This window comes from Ambystoma mexicanum, chromosome 2q, assembly GCF_040938575.1.
Source record: "Ambystoma mexicanum isolate Mex_15411 chromosome 2q, UKY_AmexF1_1, whole genome shotgun sequence".
Lineage (NCBI taxonomy): Eukaryota > Metazoa > Chordata > Amphibia > Caudata > Ambystomatidae > Ambystoma > Ambystoma mexicanum.
This window is the reverse complement of record NC_090924.1, coordinates 1,144,372,176-1,144,398,000: the sequence shown is the minus strand read 5'-3', so window position 1 is coordinate 1,144,398,000 and position 25,825 is coordinate 1,144,372,176. Positions and strand designations below refer to the sequence as shown.

At 47.2% G+C, this 25,825-nt stretch overlaps 1 protein-coding gene across 2 annotated transcripts in view; it reads left to right on the top strand.

Moving 5' to 3' along the window:
• The first annotated feature begins 1,415 nt into the window (after positions 1 to 1,415).
• The window catches only part of GLCCI1 (glucocorticoid induced 1), a 654,614-nt gene continuing 630,204 nt past the window's right edge, over positions 1,416 to 25,825 (top strand). Inside the window, exon 1 of one of the 2 annotated variants that reach the window (XM_069648520.1) lies at positions 1,416 to 2,068. In XM_069648520.1, coding sequence (XP_069504621.1) covers positions 1,717 to 2,068 — 352 coding nt within the window. In that variant the 5' untranslated portion in view covers positions 1,416 to 1,716. The remainder of the gene's footprint in view (positions 2,069 to 25,825) is intronic. The other variant, XM_069648519.1, reaches the window with a different exon arrangement.

Genomic DNA, 25,825 nt, shown 5'->3' with positions numbered 1-25,825 from the left:
TAGAAATGGAAATTATCAACTGTGGCAGGGAAATGCGGGAGGGGTTGGGTGCAGGGTCAGACTGGGCATAACATTGTCTCGGGCACCAATGAAAAAGTCACCCACAGTTGCAAATGACCATTCAATCCTTTTGTGACACTGTTTGAATAGTAACCAAGGGGGAGTTTTTTGATGAAGTGTGATATAAATTGTGCATTTAAAGAATATTTATTCAGCCAGATAATGACACTCAGGTGGCCCCACGCCAACCCTGTATCCAGTCCACATCCAGATGGTCCCATGCCGCCCTGCCTCCAGACCCACATCCAAGTTCCGTCGTTGCCTCCAGACCCACACACGCAGTTGCCCTGTCCTACGCTCTAGACCCACACCCAATTGCCCCGTTCTTCCCTCCAGACCCATACTGAGCCATAGCTCTCAACTCACCCGCTTTTGGCGGGTGTCACCCGCCTTGCAAAGGGCTGACTCACCCGCCAAGCCTCCTGCACTCCCATTCATTCCAATGGGCGTCTCACCCGCACAAAAACAAAATCGGGTGATTTCACCCGCCTTTGCGAGGCAAATGGTTGAGAGCTATGACTGAGCCCTTCTCTCCAAACCTTGCCGCATGGTGAAGCAACTCATCCAACTGGCCCACTTTGACCAAAGAAACGGACCCACTTTGATAAAAAAAAAAAACTGCCCCACACCAGCTTTTGGTTTGGCAATGGGCCTATTGGCCTATAGGCCAGTCCGAGCCAGGTTGGGTGCAATTATGCAGGGGTAACCAGGACCTCTTACGAAATTTCCACAAGGGGCATTGGGTTTGGCCCTTCTTCCCTGTGACCTTACAAAGATATACCAGAAAGTAGAACTACGACTACACAGAGTTCAGCACAGGAGCGTTCATTTTCTAGAACCCATTCCCTGCTACCCAATTATGCAGGGGGTTTACGTTGGGGGAACTCATGATATTTTTTTACTCACCTCCGTCCTACAAATAAACATTTACATTAATGTATTTATTGAGCATTTGTTTCAGGAGATGAATTAATAGAGATGAATTAATAAATAATCTAATAAATGAGGAGCATGCCTATAATGTTGCCATAAAATTAGAAATGGTGTATGTCTTTTAAATGTACAAAGCTGTATTTCAATATTTTCTTTTTGCAGAGTACAATCCGAACAAGAAAAACAAATGCCTTAGCCAGATGTTCCAGTACGTTAGTGTTAAGTCAAGACTTTGGTCCCACTGATGACCAGAGTTCAAATCCCCCATCAATAACATGATATTAATATGCACAAATAGGTTTCTCGACCTAGCTGGATAGGTATTTTTTTTTTGCCGGATATTGGATCGGGGCTGCGTGTTAGTGAATAAATGAGTACCATTTGGAAATACAGACATCAGCCAGAGGCCCCTCTCCCACGCAATGCTGCCGCAGCTAGCTTAGACAGTGTGCCTTCCCGCCCTGAATATCACAAGCTTAGCTAACGTAGGAAGCTGCGTGCATGGCAGGGAACTGTAACGTGCTCTGGGTCGGTCACGTGAAGGAGGTGGAGCGTTGCTATGGTCCGTTTCTCGGATGGGAACTAGACACTACCATCTCCCAGCGGCTGTAAGCCGCTTGGGAAGCTTCTTTTGTCAGCAGCGGCGTTGGATACACCAGTGTCCGGGGAACCCGTGAGCTGGTCCCGCCCCCGTCGAGAACCACCTTGCTGGGGGTTGATGTCATGGCTTCCGGCGCATCTCAGCAGCCCCAGAGGATGAGGCAGCGCAGCGGCACCGGCTCCCCGCCTGCCAGTAGCCGCCTACTCCTGCAGCCCATCCGGGCCACTGTACCTTTCCAGCTGCGCCGCGGCGGGCACCCGCTCAGCCCGACTCGATCAGCCTCTGTGGGCAGCAACACTGAGCCCGGTGGTAATAGTCCTGGCAATAGTCCCCCGACGCCTGGCGTAGCTGGTGGCAGTCCCCAAGGGCCGGAGGCCCCAGGCGGCTTTGGTAGGGCTCGGAGGTCGCCACCTGACAGCGGAAGGAGGAGTGGCTCCCCGGATACTCGAAGCGCCGGCTCCACCAGGTGCAGAGGTATGGAGCAGGGACTGGACCTCGGGTTATCATTTTCACTAAAATAATGTCATTGTGACAGCAATGCTTATTGCACAGGGCCCAGGGACCCCATGGGTGGATCGAATACTTGCTATTTGGTCAAAACAGATCTATGTCGTGATCACTGCCTTACATATTAATGATCAGGGGGCCTATCCAATGTGTGTGTGCGGGGGGCCTTTACTATGGAAAAAGTCCTTGCTATTTTGTTTGGCTATGAAATGAGTTTCAGGGAATAGATCTGCCGTCCTACACAGATTTACAAAAACCCACTCGTCAGGATAAGAATCTACACAAGAGCGACAAAGGTTACGTAGCTGACGAGAACCGTGGACTGCTCCCATTTTCATCCAAGTCCGATCGGCCATCCTTGGCCAATTCCCCCTGTGCACGGCGTCCAGAAAAAAAGAGCTGGTTAAAGTTAAATTCATGGTTGACAACAGCCTGAATGCGAATAAATATGAACTAGAGACTAAATCTGATAACTGGGAATGCTCAACACAGTATGCATTAATTATTGCTAAGGAGGAGAGCCATTGAATCCGTTATTGTCCATGGAGCACAAGAGGATTCAGTGCTCTGTTTATGAATGGTTTGGAATCTCTTGGGGAGTACGATAATATTTGCCTCCAAGAGACCTGACTCAGGGAGATTCCCTCTTGCAATGAATATGAGTGTTTTTTTATTCCACCCATTAAGGGGTCGTTGGGGCGACCGTCCTTGGGTTTCTTGACACTTATAAAAGTAGACGCGGGATATGTGGTGATTTGTCATCAAACACCAAATCCCTACATCCAAGTGTTAACATTATTAAGACCTGGAAAAGATTTCTCAGAACACCTTCTACTCTTGATTTTGTATTGGAGAGTTAATTCATCAAGGCAAGTAAAATGTGTGCAATCTGTCGTGAGCGTCATAGATAACACTGATGAAATGAGAAAATGCTATGGTGATGTTATGTGGGTACTTGAACATTCATCTTTTGAATGAGAATGGTGTACTTAGATCGGAGTTAGAATCAAAAGATAGGGCCCTGGAATGGCTCCTTGAAACTAGTGCTAGAGATCTACACATGTTGAATGGGCAGTCCCGTGGGGCCACACCTGGGCCCTGTACCTGGGGTCGTGGGCAAAGAAGATTCTGCCTTGATTATTACTTCGTCTTTGGCCACCTTAGATTGCAAGTAGACCTTTTGAAAATAGTCCCCCAGCCTGAGAGCGGTCACGATTTTGTAGCCCTACACATTATCAAACGAGAACAATTCTAATTGAGGCAAATAATTAACGAAATAGAAGTGACCTGGGCTGGAAACAGGTTAAGGGTATGCAAGAAAGATATTTTGCCAATCTGTGCGCTATACGAAAAGTCAGTTGAATGGGAACATACTTCTGTTGAGTATAATTGGATTTAATAACAATTTACTCATAAACTAAAAAAGGTCAAATCTAGCAAGCTCCCTTCAAAGCATGTTTATGATCCCATAGTTAGCAAGGCGAAACAACTCCTTCATGCTGACTTAAGGAATCTAAAAGCTCAAAGACTGCACAAATCTGTCACTTACGGAGGCAAACATTTAAGAATTGGCTAATTGCAACCAAAAGCCAATGTTTTCAATCTGATGCAGAACACATACTGAAAGTGGAGTACCGTAAAAACACAAGGGATCTTTGGGAAGTGCTAAATAACGGAGGTCATTTTAGATCAGATCACATGTTGAGCCAGGAGAGTGAGTCCAGTAGGTGTGCTCATTACTCTAGTTTGCAGACCCTGGTGACCCAATGATTACAGACGACAGAAGTTGTTCTCCATCGGACAACTCGGTAGATGGAGAATAACTGGAAGCAAAAATAAGAGGGCTTACTAATTCTAGAGCCGCCGGTCCTGTTGGCATTTCTAACCAGTTACTTAGACAACATCCTGAGGACTGGAGCCATCTAGTGACTTTAATCGTGATCCAGATCCTGACAATGAAACAAATTCCTTCCACGTGGCAAGAGACAATTATAGTTCCCATTTTCAAGAAGGGCGATTGAGCTGATCCCAAGAACTATTGGCCGATTGCCCTTCTTGACACCATGGGAAAATCTTTTGCCTCCATCTTACTACGCAATTTAACAAGATGGGCCTTGAACTCTGGAAGTTCAGATCCCCAGCAAATAGGGCTTGTAAAAGTGGTGGGAACTGGTTTGAATCTTTTCACTCTTGGAATCCTTATACAAGAAGAAGCCTTAAGATCTGGTGGTTGTGTGCATATGGCATCAATGGCCTTAGAACAAGCGTTCGACCGTGTCAATAGATCCTTAATTCTGCCCATAGTTTGGAAGTGGCAGTGCTCGTGTGATCTGTTGGATGCTATTCGAACCTTGTATTCAACAACATCATTTCAGATAAGACTTGCATCTACCTCTTGTCCTATCAGAGAAAATCCCAACCTATTGAGGCCTAATGAAGGGGTGTGCTCTGGCATTGTTCCTATTTAATGTATACATATCTCTTGTTTATTTATACATCTCTGATCTCAGTGTACCTCAGAGTGAATTGAGAGCCTTTCCTCCTAAAATCAAAGGAGTACAAATTCCCTGGATAATTTATGCAGACAACATCATATTGAAGGACTTGACGCAATTAGGCCTTCAGAGAAGGATCAAATGCTTTATGACTTATCTAAAGCAAAATGACATGAAAATCAATGTCAGTAAGTCAAAAGTCCTGACTATGTAAAGAAACCATCAAAAAATCAAGCATGGTGGGTCTGAAGTGAGAAAATTGAAGTTGTACAGACATTGGTGTACCTGGGTGTCGTAATTAATAAAAACATTGATGACCAGGCCCATTATTCCTTGCTCAGAGTAAAAACCACTAAACTAGCAGCCCAAGGCATGACAATTCTGCACCGCTATTGTAAATTCTCCCCTGTACCCCTGCTCGCCTTCTATCGTCAAAAGGCTGTGCCAATCTTGATCTATGGCTCAGAGAGTATGCTTAGTCTTCCCTGGAAAGTATGTGCCCTTCTACAAGCCAATTTTGGTGAAAAGCCCTCAGGCTGTATAATTCTCTAGCAATTTCAACTATCTGACATGAGATCAGACTACAGTCCCTTGAATCCATCCCTCTGTGGAAGACCATCATGCTCTACAGAAAACATAAGGTGGCTGAAAGGGGTAGTCCCTTCGAACTGTTCATGCCAGCAGACAAATGCACCACAATAACATCTCAATGCTGGGTAGAAAAAATAGAAAAAATCCTACCTGAACACATGGTGGACAAAATTGAGCTAATTTCTAATCCAATGAAGTGGAAAATCAAATTCCAAGAAAATTATTGGATTGAAACCACCAGGAAAATAAATCTAGATATAATAAGACAATGTCTTGAACTTGAGTAGAAAGGCCCAAGTAAACCGCCACAAGATCTACTAAAATGTCCCTCCTACCATTATAGAGATCTCTTGCTGAAAAAGGGAATAAGGGAGCAGTACACCAGAGAGGGCATAGGACCCGCAGACACACATGTGTCAATGGCGCAGAGGCTCCTGAGTGCAGAGTAATCGGCACAGTTCATGGGACGACTCCAGACAGTGTGAGTAGGATACAGAAAATTAGACTGCTCCCTGTAAGTGCAAAACTACAGGTGAAGGCAGAGTCGGCATTTTGGAGGACGCAATTCTGGCAACCGTAACAGCCCGGTCTTCGGTTATATTCCTAACCGCACAAGGTGAATCGCAGTTGCCCACAGTATTCGATCTTACCGATACCAGCAGCCTGGGCCAGCAATGTGTTCCCTGGTGAAAGATTTCAAAGTATACATTGGTGCAATGGGGTTCTTGGACAGTGACAGAAAAAATAACATACTAACACTGGCACTAGGTACCGTTGTCCGTGACATTTTATGAGTTAGCGGATGAGCATAAAACATTTGAGGAACCGAAAGACGCACTAGACACATACTTTGCGCTACACACAAATGTGGATTATGAGGGGCACATATTCCACACCACCAAGCAAGAAAGAGTTGAGACCCGGATAATTTTGTAAATAGGTTACGTGTAAGTATAAAATATTGTAATTTTTCATAGGCACTCCAATGAAGAAGCAATACGGTCACAAGTGATGGCTGCATGTGACTCTCCAGACTTTAGAAAGAGGTTGCTTCAGAAGCAGCGATCGCTGGATGAAATACTGGCAATGGCACACTCGGAAGCAGCGATAGCGCAGCTGTTGTCCAACGTGAGCAAAGTCGCCATACAACCTCCAGGAAAAGAACAAGACACCATAAAAAAATTGGTATTGGCAAAAAGTGAACCAACGAGAAGAAAAGAGACAATCTGTTTTAGATGCAGCTATAATTTTCCTCTTGAGGGCACCTGCCCAGCATTAGGTCAGAAATGTACCGATGTGGGGGTAGCGATCACTTCTGAGCCATGTGCAGTAATGGACCCACAACAGGGTCTCCAAACGCATCACTGAGAGGTGGGAGAAGATGCACAGGACAAGTGAACGTGTAGAGCATAGGCCGCACAGTCTGGAGAAGAGCGTGGAAAATACTGCTCCAGGAGAGAATATCACTTACCGGGAAAACAATAGCTTGTACTGGCCAAGAAAATATGTAAAATATATAGAAACAAGATCCAATCAGGGTCTGAGTCGTCCTCATCAACAGATGATCTGAGGGAAATGGGATATGCTTGGTGTAGAGCTCAGATCTCTGCACTCCAAAATAGCCTACTTCTTTGAAGAAATGAATGCACATTGTCATTAAACCAAGATAATTTTCGCAATGGCTGTTCAGAGAGAGGCTAGACAATTCCTTGGAGATTGAACTAACCTTAGTCTCTCTGCAACCACAGAACAGATACAGTATGTATACATTTCCAGAACACTTAACAAACTCCCACATTTCCCTCATGTTCCCTTACAAGTCATTACCAAAAATACAAATAGGTTGGCCCTATACAAGGAAAAGTAATTCCCATAATCCCATTGGCTGCCTTTCACTGTAGCACCTTTCCCTTGAATATACAGTTTTCATGACATTGCAGATACAAGCTCAACCTTCTTCTTTAGTTTCTTCCAGCAAAACACCATCACCCCATACATTGCAAAAAAGACACTTTTCGTACAGTTTATGTATGGACACTTAATGAGGCTCGAGAATTAACAAAAGGCTCCTGTAATTGGACACTAATTTCTTCACACATTTTGACACTAGATATTCTTGGCGCTCCTATGCCTTTCCATCGCATGCAACCATCAATTCACTTCATGTCGCCTCTTTTTCTTGTTCACCTTCTCATATGCCCGCAATCATTTCTTTTCTCAGTCACCTTGTTACAAATGTAGCCACTGCCCTCAAATTGACAATACCAGTACCAGGTGGCAACGCTTTCCCAGCCACTGCTTAGCAATTTTCCAGGCTGAAAAAAGCCTGGGGCCCATGCTCACCATTCTAAAATAGCCATCACATCTGGTTTCAGCTGTCACGCTGCCAACCGATTTTCTACATACATGCACAACTGCAACATTGCCTCTCTTCTATGGGGATAAAATGGGGATAAAATCGATCTACCCCAACATTTCGCCCTCTACTTAATTAATTAATACATTTCCTAGACCCAAATCTGAACCTCCCCAATTAATTCCCAAGTACTCACATGACATGAAATGGCGGTGGCCCTAGCCTTGGACCAGCATCTAGGACAAACTTGACAAAAGCAAGGAATACATAATACCAAAACGATGATTAGCATCAGGATCTTCATTGCAAGTCTTATCCATAACGGTACCCACGCAAACCAAGAGTCAATCCATGCATCTGATTTGATGCCAGCCTCACTTTCAATGGCCTGTTTCAGTTTACGCAATGCGGTAATAGTCTGCAAGTGTTCACCAAAAACATTTGGAATCTGGTAATTTTGGAGCCATTTTGTATTTGCTATGGCTTAAACACCCAGGGCTAGGAATGAAGCAAACGCCATTTCAACCTTGCTATTGCTCAGGAATCCTGTTAAATGCTTTTTCAGCTGAAACATAATTTGAATGTTTAACCCCACCAAGAAGTTCCATCTTCATGGGCTCAGAAAAGTTTGATATACTGTTCTCATCCGGAACTCAAAGGATGCAAGGGGCACATAGGGCAAGGTAGGCATAGATACAGTTTTGGATACTGCACCTCCAGACATATTTCTCTGGATCCACCTAGATGGATACATGCAATGTAGTCAAACTGTACACACCCCACCCAACTGGAGGCGGTTGTTGATGGGAATTTGCTCCACAAGTCCACGCAGTGTCTAGGTTCCTCCAGCCAGGTTAGCAAGGTGCATTATGTTACTGTAGTGTCCATTAGTGCCCACAGGCACCGTGCCGTTGCCCTTAAAACATAGATAAAAACGTGTGTAGCTGATTCATAACAAGTTTCTCTGGCTCCTAGAGCCGTGTCAAACATCTTGTATGGCGGTTCCATATATTTCCACATTGTTCACTGGTTTGTGCTACTGTTTCTTCAGTATAGCCTTTCATTCTACCAGCTTTACAACTCTTCACCCCTTGCTTCCGTTGGTTATCTATATGTGAAGTTGGCCTCCTGGAAGGGGACACAGACAACAGATTCAAAGTTGAACAATGCTTTATTAAAGTAAAAATCAGGATGGATAAATACCTTGCCCTATACTTTGGAGGGATTTCCCTACCTAAGGAAAGTCTGTGTCAGTATGTGCAACTAATCATTTCTCTGTGTCAAAATCCTATATTTGGCCTCACAACTAATACAAACACTGTGCTGGGATATCAACCAACACCTAAATAGTGATTCCAACTTATGTCTTGAGCTGTTTTCTTGCTCTGTCTTATTTCTTCAGCCTCTTTTCAGGAATGTTCACAAGTTCCTTATAAAGTTCAATTAATCTTTCTTCAAACAGCAAACAGAAATACAGTTCTGTTGCCCTTCCCCAAGTTCAACACAGTTCTAGGACAACACAGCACCAAGACACCAATACTTCGGGTTCCTTCCCCCAAGTTCAGTGCCACCTTGTAAATACATTAAAAAAAAAAGAAAAAAATGTAAGTTGTGTTTTAGCTTACAAAAGTAAGCTTTTGACACAGTAAAATAGAAAAGAAACAAAATCATACAATACGCAAAAAAAGAAAACATTTCCAGTTAATTAAATTTCATTTCAGATATAAACAAGTAAGAATCAATTAATATTAATGTTTCATTTAATTAGAAGTATGACCTAGTTTCCCAAAAAACACACATAAGCAATCATACAAAGCCAAAGTTGGTTTCACCACATTACCCAACATCAGCCTGACCCAAAACATCTTGGACAGTGACACTGAACCTAAGTATTGCAGCCTTGCCTCCACAAAGGCTCCGATTTGGCCGTGCAAAACCTGCAGTCGGTGATAATTACTAGCTTGTCTCACTTTGACCTCCAATCGAGAATAGAAAATTGATTCAAGTGGAAGCGCAAGTAGACGCCAGGGATTTTCGGGCAAGGAAAGGGAGACCTGCATCAAGGAGTCGGTTCGCTTCCTTCTGAATTTTGCATATTCCCTATAAAGAGACAGTTCCCAGCTAATCCAGGGATTCAACCCAGTCCGATGCGAACAAGTTTCACTTAGCCACCCCGGGAGCTGCCTTCAGCTCCTCAGGTGCAGACCCTATTGGGAGCAAAATCTTGCACATGGTGGCCTTGTACTGACTCAGTGTAGATGCTGATTTGAAGGGGAAGGGAAGACGACTCGCCCACACATTAGTAAAGGGAATTGTTAGGTGGATTTAAGATCTTGGCATATACAGCCAACTTCGTTCACATTGCTCCTCCTGCTAGAGACGCAAGTCCTAAGTCATGTCTCACTACTGCGTTTGGCACAGAATTGTTGAAGCCCAAAGTTCTTTTCCAGAGCTGCCATGGAAGTGCGCACCCATGAGACTTCTAATGGACGCTGGCACTGAGTAGACGTGCCGACGGCGCTGCCGAGCCCATAATCTGTCACACGTGGATCCACCACCCCGCAGGAGCAGTGTAGGAAAAGGAAAGAAGGAGAAAGCACGGGTGATAATGACGGGTGCAAGTAGACCCCCCTCCCCACCCGTGGACGAGAGTGCAATCCTTCCCCAGGCTGTTTCGGAGGGGAGACCTGGTGAGGGATCTGAGATGCCGGATCCGAATCCGGAACAGTCAACGGCACAGCGGGCCCCAGGAGTGGGGAGATGTAACAGGGAGGGAGCCCTCGCATAGGGGAAAGGCTGAGGCACCCTCTGGGGATCCCGGCAGGCGGAGGACTGCAGGAACATTCCGGGTCACAGCCCTTCGCCAAGGGGGAGAGTAAGGGGCCTGGCGGCACCACGCGAGAACCAGCGGCCCCAGAGATAGTGCTGCATGTGATGCTGCAGCCCCAGTGACAGCGCTGCAGGGGGAGCTGCGAACCCGCATGCTGGAGAGCCGAGGGGCATATTGACAGCCACGGGAGGCGTCCCTGAGGACGAGAAGGCCTTCCCGAGTCATCTGACTGGTCCTGCGGTGAGGAGCTGATCAGAGGGAAAGGCGGGGGGATCCTACAGTGGAAGATCCAGCGGAGGTCGAATGTGGCTTCCCGGATAGAAGTTTAGAGCAAGGGGCCGGTGAAAGGTCTCCATAGGAGGGAGCAGCGTAACTGCATAACTGCAGGTGAACCCCCCCATAGGACTGGAACGTTGCTGGGAGTGCTAGCAAGTGGGGCCACTGAAGAGGAGCATCCCCCAGCACAAGCGAGCAAGGCGGCAGAGGGCCCGGGCAGCGCCAGGGAAGGGGGAGGACCTCCGGGCGCCCAAGGAATAGAGACCTTGGACAAAATTGGGAGCAAGGCCCGACCAGGAGAGCACTACTACGGTAGGAGGAGGAGGCTGCACCGGGGAGCAAGGATGCTGCATACAGACCACTGGCCTGTACCTGCGTCCTCCAGGGCCAAACCCTCCCCAAAGCACGCAGGGAAGGAGGGGAGCGCTCACACACGGCCCCACCACCAGGGACGAAGACCTTCCCTAGGCTGAGACGATACACAAGAGAAGTGGAGGGAAAGGACTCTGGCAGGACCTGGAGATGCAAAGACCTTGACAAAGGGAGCAAGACACTACAGAAAATAAGGGGGGCGGTGAAACAGAGACCCACAGCAAGGGAATCCCACCACACAATACGGTGTAGGAGGGCGGGCACAGCTCTGAAGGATCCGATCGAAGAAGAGGAGAAGCTTTGGGGCCCCGCTGGAGTACAAGGGTAGGATATTGGGATCAGAACAAATCTGGACAAAATCCAAAGGCAGGACATTCAAAGGAGGACCCCCACCCCTCCCCAGGGCAACACTCTGGAACACTTCCAGCGATGTGGCCAGCCCGAGAAGCCAGTGAAGCACCCAGGAATACCCAGGAGGGCGCAACAGGACGCAGAACCCCAGAGAATGTGGACCCAGTGACCCCAATGTCACGCTAGTACTTCCATGGGGAAATTCCTCCCTACAGACCAATCTAGAAAAGACTTTCCAGGATCAATTCTAGTTAATGAGGTTGGACCTCAACTCGGCCCTGGTGGAAATGGGGCAACTGGGCGAGAGGACGGATCTTCTGGAGAAGGGTCGATGAAGAAACAATAGCAAACAGTGAGGCCATAGATAGACTAGACGTGGCAACACAGAACCTCGAGCTCCAAATGAAAGACAAGAAGAGCAGATCCCGGAGGGTCAACATCGGGCTGAAACTGTTACCGGAAACGGTGGCAGAAAGAGGGTTATAAAGGAAATTTTTTCGCAGACCTCCTGGGAGAGACAACCCCAAGCATTGTGGAATTGGACAGGGTCCACAGAGTGGGACACCTAAATAAGAACCCGAATGCTAGACCAAGGGACGTACTAGCAACATTCACAAGGTATGCTCAAAAGGAAGCAGTCCTGAAAGCGGAAGGGCATCAAGAACCAACAGATAGAGCTGTAACAGGACCTAGCAAACAGGACTCTCGTCAAGTACCGTCAGGTGTGCCTGATTCTTTTAGTACTTTAGGAAAGAGGGATCAGGTACAAGTGGACCGTCCTCTTCGGTCTTCTCTTTGAATGTTTAGGCACGCAGAACAGAAATGCATAGTCATGCTCCAAGAAGGGCCGGACATACTGCATTTAGTCTAGGACCAGGAGCAACGAGATGACAGATCCGATAGATCACCAGGGACAGAGAATAGACTAAGACCTAGACCATGGGAGTGGTCCACGGTTGGGGACAGACAGAAAAGAAAAACTGCACTACTGAGCCCGCCCTGGAAGGAGATGGACGAGAAATCAAACACTGAAGGGGGGATTCTAATGGGGGGGGGGGGAACCTGATTAGGTAGAAGGAAAAAGGGGTGGTGGACACAAAGGGGGTAAACATGAAGTTAGGGCATAGAGGCCAGGTAGGGGGAAGGGAGGAGTAGGGGAGAAGCAGGGGTCCCTTTAGAGGGAAAGGGGTTTGTGGTGGTGGTGGGGGGGAGGGAAGGAAGGCAAGACAAGGTTAAGGGGCAGGCAAGAGCGGAACGGTGAAGAGGGCAGGGTGGGAGAGCAGACCGGAGCGGGCAAAGTGGGGGATCAGATGGGAGGGGAGAATGGCGCATACAGCAGGGGAGGTATGGAAGAAGGGGGGCATCCCAAAACAAAAGTAAGCACAGGCCGCAAGCAACAACCTAATCATTCAAGTGGCTGACTCCTAATGTTAGGGGACTCAGCTCCCCCCCCCCCTGAAAAGGAAAATATTAGAGAAATATACAAGGAAAGAGGGACCAGACCTCCTGGGGCTTCAGGAAATGCATCTTGTATATAAGGATCAGGGATGGCTAAAATTGCAAGGATTTGGCCAGATATTCCAAGCATCGGGAGCGACTAAAACAGTGCTAGTGGCTCTGGCCATCAAAAATACAGTGGATTTCAGGGTGTAGGAGGTCCTTATGGATAAGGGGGGCAGGTATATCGTAGTCGAAGGGACATATCTGGACCTCCTCTACCCCATAGCGGTTGTTTACTCACCCAACTCAGGCCAAGAAATGTTCGTGAGGCGGTTCATGGGAGTACTGGAGGATAATGCAAGGGGCCAAATCATTCAAATGGGAGACCTCAACATAGCCTGGGATAGGGAACGAGATAGGTCAGGGGGGAGGACTAAGAGAGGAGGGGTGGTGGCATCAGCAGAACTACGGGACTGGATGGAACGGGCGGGACTGAGTGTGGCGGAAATTGAAGGGTGATGAAGAGGGATATACTTTTCTCTCGAACATACATGGCACGCAGTCGAAAATTGATTATATATGGGTGTCCACGGCCCTGATGGGATGGGTCAAGGAAGTAAAAGCGGCCCTATTGGAATAGCAGATCACAAAATTGTCTACATGCGGATGGGGCTAGGGTGTAAAGAGGGTGGTGTGGGGATGGAACTACCCGGGGGTTCTACTACGGGATCTGGTAATTAGGGAGGAAAAGGAAGGGAAAATAAAATAAAATTTCGAGACCAACAAGATGGAAGACCAGAGGGAGGATACCAGATGGGATGCGTTTAAAGCTACACTGAGGGGGAATTAATAGCAGCAAAAACTCAGAGCGAGAGGCAGCTACAGGTGCTGGAGGCACATTTGGAGGTAGAGATGGCAAGGAAGGCGGCAGGGGAGACTCCCACTAAGTCCTCCATTAGGGAGTATAGGCTGGTGATAGGTTAACTGCCGAACAAAGAGATCGGAAGGATCGCTACTCTTTGTCCGACAAAAATATTACGCTAAAGCGAATAAGGCGGATGCTCTCCTGATGCATCTATTGAGCGGAGCGGGGGCTAAAAACGCGATTACAGCTATAAAAACAGAAACAGGGGAGCGCATTACAGATACTGAAGATATCAAAGCCTAGCGGGATTCTATGAGACACTTTACACACCGCAGAACCCCCTAACCCCATAGACAGGTGGACTTCCTGAAGAGTGTGAAGATGAATAAAATTGGCAGGGACGCCCAAGACATCCTAGGCCGGGAAATCACAGAGGATGATGTGAGGGGAGTCATCGGGAATTTACCGCCGAACAAGGCTCCTGATCCGGACAGCTGTACAGCGGCCTTTTATAAAACATTTGCACCCATACTGGCACCGCAACTGACACACCTCTTCAACACATTCAAGACTACAGGCAGTATAACTCCATTCATGGAAGAGGCCAAAATAACCCTTATTCTTAAGCCCAACAAAGAACGCACATCTTATAGACCCATCGCTCTCATCAATGTGGATGCCAAAATGTACACTAATATTTTGGCTAATCGACTGGAATGGCTCCTCCTGGAACTGATCCACCCGGATCAGGCGAGCTTTGTTAGAGGTAGACAGATGGCGGACAATATCAGGAGGGTGGCACATCTACTGGAAAAGGTGCTGAAAACGGACACTCCTGCAGTTCTTTTATCACTAGACGCTGAAAAAGAATTTGGCCGCGTGGAGTGGATCTCTTTTTTTCGTGTCGTGGGAAAAAATGGGCCAGGCGGTGAGTTTCTCAAAATGGTGCAGGCCAACTACCGGGCACAAGTGACGCGCGTGGCGGTGAACATAGCCATGTCACGCCCTATAAGAATGTGCAGGGGAACAAAACAATGATGTCCTCTTTCCCCGTTGCTGTATGCAATCTATCTGGAACCCCTCCTACAGGCCATACGAGAAGCAGATAGGATACAGGGCATTCCATTCGGGGGACAGCAACATAAGGTTGCAGCCTTCGCCGATGACATGCTGCTCACGCTGACCGAAGCCCTAGAATCCATCATGACCAGCAGGGAACTACCAGAGAAATTTGGGGAGGTGTCTGGCCTGCAAATCAACATTGGCAAGTCTGAGTTGATGAGTCTTACTCTGCGGACGGGTGACCGCAACACACTGAGAACAGCAACACAGTTTGTGTGGAGCCCAGGGGGGATTAGGTTCCTGGGAGTGCATATCACCCCCGCTCTTTCAGGGTGATACACGGCCAACTACCCTCCCCCGTTGAAGGGAATAAAGCAGGCACCTACTTATGGCCCCCAGGAGGGGGGGGGGGCTGGCCCTTTCTAACTTTCAGCAGTACTACGAGGTCACGCAATTGAGTGATCAGGGAATGGTTCCAGGCGGGAGAGGGGAAACAGTGGGTCAGGATGGATCGGGCAGTGACACAACACAAACTGAAGGAAGTGCTGTGGAAGCAGCACAGACCGAAACATATGTATGAGAGTACCATCATGAAACTGATAGCGGATAACTTGGACAGGCTAGTGGAAATCCGGGGGATCACAACCTTCCCGTCCCCCTTCACACCTATCTTCCAGAATGGTGATTTTCCACCTGGGACGAAGGGGTGCCTTCAGACAATGGCGAGGAGGAGGATGCAGAAAACTACAGGATATGTTCCGAGGGGACGAGATCCTTTCATTCAGAGTGCTAAAGTGAATTTACAGTAGGAGAAGGGGAGAGACTTTGATATGCCCAACTAAGACACTGGGTGCTGAACCCAGCAATTAAGGAGGCGGACACCAGAAGGGTAACCCCTTTTGAAAAGTTCCTGCTGTCGAATAACGGTGCTAAGGGACTGATCTCCAACCTGTATAGGATTCTGGATGATGCCACTCCTAGTCAACACTGGCCTTACATGCATAGATGAGAACAGATACTGGGGAGGGACATAGAAGGGGAGGAATGGAGGAAACTGTGGGGAAAGATTCCCAGGCTAGCAAGAGCTTCCCAGCTGCAAGAGGCGTGGTACAAAATACTTTATGGATGGCACTACACACCTGCCCGTCTCCATAGAATATACCCGGAAATATCAGGGGCGTGTGGCAGGGGGTGCGGGAAGAAGGGCACGGCGGAACATATATGGTGGATATGCCCCGAAAATCGAGCCTTTCTGGAGGGGAAGTACAGCTGGTGCAGGATCAGGCCTACGGCAAGGGGGGGGCAGACCACCGGAACACATTTTGTTGGGCCTTAAGAAGGGGGAGGCGGCAGGGGAACCTAAAACCCAGAGACGGCAGGGGAACCTAAAACCCGAGAAAAAGCGAGAGTGGTACTAACATTGGCAGCAATGACTATAATTGCACAGAGATGGAAAAGTTTGGATATACCAACGCAAAGTATGAGAAATAGTGGCTTTGGAATGGGCTGCGTATGCCATGAATGGTAATGTGCATAATTTCGCAGAAGACTGGGACAAGACTCTTGCTTTTCTCAAGGAGGATTTTCGGGCCATCTGGTTCCGCCAGCGCCTCAGACCCCTGGACCAGCAGTGAATAACATTGCACTGCATATTACGAAGTCTATTAGGGAAAGACTTGTGATTGCATCCAAGGGGGGTAAAAGGGAGGGGGCAGTTTGTTTAATATGTTGTAAACTCAATAGAGAAGTTTAAAAAAAAAAGACACACCCATGTCAAAGGGGACATAAGGATTGTAGGTTCAACATTTTGAGCATGGAACATAAATCAGAAGTACCAAAGAGTAACAACATAATTGTGACTATTTTCTCTTAATTTTGGTCAAGAGAGTTGTGAATCCCTCCTTAAAAATAGGGGCTGGTCCCACACCTTCTACATGAAGGCATTTGTCTGCCTTTTGGTGGGAAAAAAAACAACCATGGATTTTTGCCCAGGAATATTTAGAACCGCGTAGTGATGGAATAGGGCCGGTTTTATGTAGAGACCAATCGGCGTCTTATCGAAAGGGATGACCTTGTCCACAAAAGCGAGCCAGTTGAGCATTAGTGTTCCCAGTTTGACTGGGGTTGTAACTTCTGATTCCCACAAAGTGGCTATGTCTGAGACGTAAAAGTTGAACTGGGTAGGGGCCACCACGCAACCCTGTCTAAGCCCCACAAAAGTGTGAACTGGTGCCGAGGGGTGGGGGGGGACCCTCTCCTGGTCAACCTAATCCTCAAGGATGTCTCTGTGCTGCACCACCAAGATCTGTACAGTCTTCAGTGGCACATCCCACTGCAAAGGTTTCCTCCACAGGGTCTCTAGGCTTATACTGTGTCAAAGGCATTTGACATATCTATGGAAGCCATGTAAACTGGGCCCACCACCCCCCAATCCATCTGAACCATGTTTAGAAGAGGGCCCTTGACTTGCCCCCTACACAGAGCACATTTCATCTGCAGGTAAGCCAACCAAGTATGTTCGTTCTGGTATCTCGCAAGCCATCTGTGTTGCAGGACCATTAGTAGTTTGCTTAACCGTAGACCAAAATTGGCATGATTGTTCCCTGCCAAAGTTTGAAGTATCGCCCGATTTGAGGCAATATGGGCCTCTTGCCTACGCTGCCCAACCATTGTATTGTAGCGTGTTTGTCTTTTACTGTTGGCTGCCACATATTCTAAGGGCAATAGAGAAGCAAGCCGGAAGCATCTCAGATCCTGCCTTTTGTGTTTTAGCCAGGGCAATAATACCATCATACCGATGTCTGTGCTTTTTGTCAATGCTGTATTTTCCCTTCATTACAAGGTTAAGCAACCCCCGATTTTGTGATATAGTCAAGAATGTTCAAGGAGTTTTTGCAATTTTCTGCATGTTATCTGACCGTCGGGCCACCCCTGCCACGCGAGATGAATGATATGGCTACCTCACTCTGAAAAAAACTCGAAATGTAGGCGCAGCGTAAGAAGTGGAGGGAAATGGTTGCTGGCTGCCAGAAAGCCCATAGTAAGGGGTTCTCAATGAGGTAAGAGGGGAAAGGAAACAGAAAATGATTGATCCACAATCTTAGTTCCCCTGGACCAGGTGTAGAGGTTTCCCATTGTGTCCTCTGGGGGCAAATAAATTCTCATGCCCCAGTTATACAGGTGATTTAACCATAGACTAGGTGGCGCTTCATCCCCTAGTAGGGGGTTTTACGGACCACACATCTTGTCCTTTAGATCCCCTCCCAAGATGACCATACCAGTGTTAGCCCTGTTCAACCACCCCTTCAACAACCCATCCAAACCCTCAAAAAGAATAGTGAGTGCTTTGCAGGATTCCACTATGTATTGACCAAAATAATGTATTCAGGACTGTCCTTGAATGATACTCGCTGACAAGAGGCCATCCAGAGGAGTTGTAACCCCATAGTGCTGACATTTCACCCTAGAATCAATTGCAGTGGCCAAACCCTTTTGGGCGGCCTCTGCTACCCCTGATTGCTTCCTTGCAGTAAGTGTGAAAGTCCTCCAGCGAAGGTGCTCATGGCCATCGTCTCCTGGAGTAGAAGAATGGTAGCATCTCCCACACATCTTTGTAGACCCTTAGTTAAATTTCCAGGACCCAAATGTACACTCCCCATCCTAGAGTACATTTTGTGATAGCATAACTTTTGAAAACATTTGCACAGCAGCTTCCAGTCTCCCAGGGCCACAGTAGTGACTCCTGGCAGTGCGTTGGAGCTCAAGGAATGCACGTCCAATTTGAGATTGGGGGGGGGTTTTGGAGTCAGAAGTCTGCCAATACTGTTGGATCATGAAGATCAAACAGATTGTAACCCACCATCCTCAGCAAGCCTCGATCCTTCCACACTATTTGTGCAATTATATTCGATTTGAAGTGGCAGACCGATCTATTGGTCCTTGACTTTGAGAAGATCACTCTGTCGTATCTCAGTGCGCGTAATGTTGGCATTTCCTGAAAGCCCCTCAACATTTGTGTTCTGTTCATACAGTTGTCTCCCTGTGACACAGTCCCATCCCATAACGGTCTCCTGGAATTTGTCTACCTTAGTTGGATCGGGCAACCGATTGGGCCTGGGAGGCAATGGCTCAGTTGCTAAGGCACCATGCAAGGTGTCGGTGCCTGCAGTGCCCTCGCAATGGGAGCCAGTGTATCTTGGGAGGGGTCCGGCAAGATTACAGGAGCCATTGATAACACACTTCCCATTCCCAAATGGGCTGAGCCAGATGAAATAGAGTTACCCAAAAATGTTACCTTGCTTTGTTTTGGTAGCTGCCTTTTTCTTGGATTTCGCTGCTTGGCACGTGGAGTCATCGGGTGAAGCCGGGATGATTGAGGGAAGAAGCATCTGAGGCTCCAGTGCTAAATCCTTGACTGTGTCACTGTCCGATAATATGCTTATACTTTTTTGGACCTTTTTCCGCTTGTTCAGTTTAGGAGCCGGAAGGTTTTTACTTTTTTTCTTATGTTGCTCCTTGTCTTTTGTTGTTGAAAACTCTCATTGGAATTGGAAGGAGAAGTGTCGGCAGCAGCCCGAAGCTCCACATCCATGTCGGCTTCTTGAATGTCGCATTCTAGTTGGACTGAGGCCTCCTCCCTATGTTGAAAGTTAACTAGGACTGTCAGGGTGTTCCGAGTGTCACTTTGTTCCAGGTGGGAAGTTGGAAATTGTTCCACGGCGTGTCCTCCTGGCACTTCCCAGACATCCCAGACAAGCACTCGGATGCGAGGCACCCCTGGCTGTGTCTTTTGTAGTGGGGGAGCGTGGTGTAAGGGTTTTGGTCCTTCCAATAGTAGAGCAATGTTAGAGTCAAGCTTTCCCAACTTCCTAGCATTGTCCTTCGCAATGTCCTTTATGTTGTCATACAACCTGAGCAGGGACTACTCTAATACAAGGTGCAAGGCAGTGATCAATGCTGGGCCCAAGAAATGTATTTGTGGCATCACCGTAGAGTTCCTTCTCATTTAAATATTAATGGGCGTGAAGAAGTCGTCCCTGTTCATAGGTTGTTTAAGGATGGGTTTGGGGTATCCTGTGATGGGGTTTTCAATTGGAGGACTTGGATACAGGCCCGCCTGTTGAATAGCCAGACTGTCTTGTCCCCAGAGTGTTAGATCTGTAACCTCTGTTGATTGCCCCCTCTACAATTTCACATAGCCTTTCAAAAGAGTCCTCCAATATCATGGACTCGTTAGAAGCTGTCGTGGGGGCTATCTGCAGTCCAAGGTGTACTGTGGAATCCACTGTTGTGGGCCTTTCAACAGAGGCTCGCCCTTCCTTCACAAAGGACCTTGAACTTCCCGGCTTTACCATTAGTTGACACATTGCATTTAGTCTCAATGCTTGTTGGCCTAATTAAGCGCAAGTTTGTTATGTTACAAACTTGTGTAGCAGCCGAGGTCTGTGTTGCAGGGCTTAAAGGTTGTCTACCTACAACTTGGGAGAATGGGGCTGGGGGATTTTGTAGTAGCTGTAAATGAAACCCTCCACCCCGCCCTTGAGTTTTTTTCCACACTAATCATTTTGCCTGCCTCCAACGGGTCTAGCAATTTCCTTGACTCCCTTTAAGGGCTGCCAATCCCTTCTCTGTGATCAGGAGTCTCCCACTCTGTAGTTTGGGCATAGGCATGTCGTGGGTATTGCAAATTTATTGAAGTTCATTGAGTGTAAAGTTATCTGCACAATGCCAAGATGATTAATCATGCCGGGCCGTGCTTGGGAACAAGTAGATGGATGTTGGAGTCGCGCAATCCGTTCCTTACCAGTTTCTCTGCACCACTTGAGCCACAAGATCAGAAGAACACTTGGTGATCCACTTGACGATCCAAATGCACTCTGTGCTGTTTTGGGTCTGTATGGTGTTGGGCACCTTGCCAACAGCAGTGACTCCTCCCAGTGGAGTAGAGGGAGGAAACAGACTCCTCTGTGGGTACTGATCGTATTGAAGTTCGTTGGGTGTGATGCGCCGTAGCACTGCAATCAAACAATAGTACACCAAAAGACCACTTAGTGATCCACTTGATGATCCGCCATTTGGTACAGTACCTTAATCACAACTCCGGGAAAACACAGTTCAGGATGGCAAAACCTAGGGGTCCCTTCCCCAAGAGTATTTATTGTAAGTTCTTAAAACAGAAAATATTGATCTTTCCATTGAACTTTCACCACTGAGGACTCCTTCTCCCCCCCCCCTATGTCTGGTGGCACTTGGTTTTCTACTTTCACCACAACGAGCTTCCTGATTTGTATCAAGAAGTTCTCTGGCCAAGGCAGACCACAGGTTCACCCATTACGGGTCATGCAGCCAGGAACTTAGCCTTTGCTTTTCCTTTACTTCTTGTTAATAGCTACTTGGTCAAAGCGCAGGTTCCGACAACAGGTCCACCCTTTCCTGGTCACACAACCAAGTGCTTTTAGGCTTTGTTCAAAGTTCACAGTATCACATAATGAGCAGTTCAGTTTTAGTATAGTGGCTCTTCATGTATGTCTTTTTGGTTTCTCGATGTAGAGTTCAACAAGGTTGGCTTTTGCCTGATATGTACAAGCCACTGACTCTATTTGTAATCTTGTGATCAATTCCTCTTCTTTTAGTACGGTATTCAATATTAATTAGGCAGTTTTATATTCAGGTTAAGGGAACAATCTGTTCTGTTTTATTTGTTTAGTTTTGTTCGTTTAATTCCATTGGCAACAATATTTTATACTTCAGCTTTTGCTCGCACTTCACATCTGTGCACAGCTCACCCTTTTTGGTTGATTGAGGCTTGCAGTTTCACAGACAAGCATTTCAAAAAGAGCTTTCATGCACACTATCACTTTGTTAAATTGACAGGGTTTCACAGTTTAAACAAGCGAGTCTTTCTTCCTTACACGTGTAATTGAATACTTTGTATTCGCTCGCTTGAAAACGCCATGGGGTTACTGCTTGTTTTTCACATTTTCTCTGCTCCTCATGCAATTGGTTCCGTCTTCTGAGGTCAGGGTCTGACCACCTGCCACTCGGACACTCCTGGGCTTCTTTCTTCGCCCAGGGGAATGAACATTTTCTCAGTCTCACTGTAAAAGGGAAATGCCTCCCGGCTTCTTTCTATGGACTCCTGGTATCATCCTCTGTTTGCAGCTCTTCAGCGTCCCAGCACGTCGTCCTCTTCCAGATGGTTCTGGGTAACTCTGGTCGGACTGGCTTCCCTGCTTGTTCTTCCTCAAACTCTCCTTCCAACTCCCTGCAACTCCTTGTTTTTATACACCTCTGAGTGCTTAATAGGTTGCAGGTGTAAGATAGGGGTTTCCACTGCCTGAGTTGCCTGACCATAATTAACTGAGTCCCTGGTACACGCCTGACTTTGGGGCCTCTTTGTTTCAGTACTGGAATGGTAAAGGGAGGTAATCATCATAGCACCTAGTGGCCTCTTCCTCATCCAGTATTCCTAGGCATTTCAAAGGGAGAGGAAAGTTGAACACTTTTGTAATAACCCATGAATGTCAGGGAAAGTTTAGGTGGGTTTTCTTGAGGATAAGGGGGATACCATGATACCATGTCTCACCCAATGGCACCTCACTATCTCCAAGGGTGGTCCACCCAGGTGATTTCCCCCCCCCCCTCACTTGTCTACCCCGAGGGTCAGGATCCAATAGCTATGGCCTTCCCCTGGCCGGCCACCAGCATAGAGGATCCTGGGGAATTGGGAGTGAGGATACCCTCCGGTTTCTCACAAATGAAAATAGAGCCTTCAAGATTCAGTTCCACTCTTTTGGTACAATGAACATTCATTTCTTGTTCCTTAACATCTTTCATATGAATTACTGAAGTTGTAACGAACTGCAACTGCCCACCAACCTGACACAAGGCTAGGTGCACCAAACACAGCAAAATTCTCGATTCTCTTTCATCTGGAATAAATATCCTAGGTATACCAGAAGCATGGGGAATGAGTGAGCAGGTAAAACAAGATCCTGCAGATTTCTCTTTCCACACCTCCTTCATATGCCTATACCAGTTGTGTTCTGCAAAGAAAACTTACACAACAAAACATCATATTACTCATATCATTTATGCATTTCTTTAATGTATTCTTTTTTTTTAAATTTTTTTAAAACCATCTTTCATTTGTTGGTTTTTAAAGGAGACAAGGGTGAGTGACAGCGCAAATTGACATCCAGGTGTAAACGGATACAAGAAAAGCATAAATGAGCAGAAATCACTTTGACATCAAACCTATACACGTAGGATTGTTATGCACTATCTAAATCACACTGACTGACAACGCTCAAGCCTTTAACCAACTATCAAAGTAAAGCTAGGTATTTCTATAGCCTGGGATTGTGTGCCCCATGATGTCCATCTTGTGTGTAGTTAACAAAGGCAAGCCAGGTTGCAACGAAAGAGGCATAACTCCCTTCAGTCATGGTCGTTATTTTCTCAGAAGTCAACATTTCCCAGTTGCCCCCACCACATGGCCAGCATTGTCCATTTGAAGTTTTCCAATTGCGGGTTAGGGAGATCTCGGTTGTGAGAAGGAGATTGGTGAGAAATCTAGCTTTATATCCTGTGAGTGGGTAAAGCCCATCCCTGCAATTTCCCAGCAAAATGATCAGAGGGTCCAAGGGCAGAGTGATTTTCAACATGGATCTGATGTGCGAAAGGACCTCCTTCCAATAATTTTGGGCCTTGGGACATTGCCACTACGTGTGGAAATAGGTACCTTTTTTCCTGGGAGCTTCTCCAACAGCTCTCGGGATAAGAAGGGGCCATGCAGTGAAGTCGTTCTGGGGCATAATACCATTGGTAGCATAGTTTAAGTTGACACTCCTTGTCTGTGGTATACCTGGTGACCTTATGGTTGCGTTCCCTCATGCGTCGCCATGAATCCTCCCCGATGACCACCCCCCAAAATCCCTTTCCCGGCCTATCATATATCGGAAGCGTTCTTGAGGGCTAAAGCTGTCTAGTACATTGTAAAGCCCTGAGATTCTTTCCTTAGATCTATCCGCCAGGTAGGTGAGTTCTAATGCGTTGAGTTCTCTGGTGCCTCTCTGCCAGATAACCGGAGGACACCCCCCCCCATTGGTGCAGCAGAAAGTATCTGAACCTTTCCCCTTCCTGTACTGAGAATAATTGCTTGCATTCTTCGAAGGTGAGTGGGGACCTGTCCTTGAAGAATTGCCTGTGTTTGCATATGCCCAAGCAGCAAAAGCTGATGCAGGCTTTCTAGATGTGAGCTCAGGCTTGTTGACAACGGGAATATGCCAGTAGGGGTACTCCATCTTTTAGTTGCCAGGTTCCAGCATGAAAGTGTGTGGGATGTCGAGCAGAGGAGCGTAAACCCAGTCGGGTGCTGCTCAGTTTAACAAACGATACTTGCTCCAAGGGAATCGAAGCTGCTGCCTATTCGATCGGTACCCACAGTGGGACTCCCCTCCCCCCTCTCCGGAGTGCCCACATGTAAAAAACCTGTGAGAGTTGAGAGGCCAGATAGTATTGGCAAAGGTCAGGGACTCCCAGGCCACCCAAGTTCTCTTGCCGCAATAGGGCTCTCTTGGCTACTCTTGGTTTGCAGTATGCCAAGGTTTTCCCCTGTAGCGCATGCAGCTTCTGGATTGGGACAGCGTTAGGAAGGGCTGAGAAGTGGTATATGAGCCTTGGAACATTGGTCATTTTGACTGCCGTTACTCAACCCAGCCACTAAATTGTTTGCTTGTGCCACTGCTTTAGGTCCGATTCCACGTCTGCAAATAACAATGGGAAATTTGTACTGTATAGTGATTTAATGGAACTAGGAATGTTAACACCCAGTATTCAATATAATCTCGCTTCCATTTGATCTGGCAAACTTCAGCAAGCATTTCAAGGTCCCAGGGATATATTGCAACTCAACTGTTAGCCGTAGAGATTTAGAGGAATTGACTGCAAACCTAGAGATCTGTCCAAAGTCTTTGAGTTCGGCCATCAGGGCAGGGACCGAATGTTTCAACTCCGTCATAGAGAGGACGTCGTCTGCGTAGATGGATATTTTGTGCTCCTGATGCTGATGTGGGATAACCCAAATGTTGCGATGATTGCCAATAAAGGCCATCAGTGGTTGCATGCAGAATGTGAAGAGAAGGGGGGAGACGATGGACACCCCTGTGTCGTACCTCTAAGCACTAGGGTATACCTGCCATTGATTAAGACCCGGTTCAGTGGAGCAGAGTACACTGCTAGTACTGACTGCTGGAATCTCAGTCCCAAGCCATACTTTTGAAGGACAGCTGCCAGGTAGCACCAGTCCAGTCGGTCAAAAGCTTTGTGGGCATTCAGAGCTAAGAGACCAGCATTCATCTTTGTTCTAGTTGCTATCTCGACTGAGTTAAGGCTTTTCTGATTTTGTCATGAGTGGATCGGCAAGCAATGATGCCAGTCTGGTCCAGGGTATAGTTTGGTGTCTATGTTGATGAAGGTTATCGATTGATATGAGTTGAGGGTCTTTGTTAGGTTTCAGGATTGTGGAGGTTTCAAGCATAGTAGCCGGTGTCTGGGAATGAATTAGTTGGGTCACATGAGGGGAGAAAATCTTGCAGTAGGCCTTGTAGAATTTGGAGGTGAATCCGTCCGGCCCCGGGCAGTGTTTTTCAGTGATTTAATGGCCGCCATGACCTCCTCCTCTGATTTCGTGTGTTCGAGTTGTGTAACCTGAGCGAGGGTCGGGAAGGTGACTGGGACTAGGTAGTCCCCCCCCCCCCCCCATCGGTCTGTGCCCGGGGGGAGGCAGATGCTGCCACCATGTGATATTTGTGGACGATCCGTCTGATGGAGCACCCCCCATCGCTGAGTAAGGACTGGACATTTTTGCAGCCTCTGTTTGGCCAGTTTACGGACCAAGATCTAGAGATCTAATTGGCTTTGTTCCCTCTGGTGTAGTAATACTGTTTGACCTTAAGTAGGGCTTGAGATGTACGCTCTGCTAAATGGGCATTAAGTTTGGACCTGGCTATATTCAAGTGACACCTTGCTCTAAGGGAGCCAGAGAGTTTGTGTGCGGTCTCCTTTCACCGGACCCTCTCCTCCA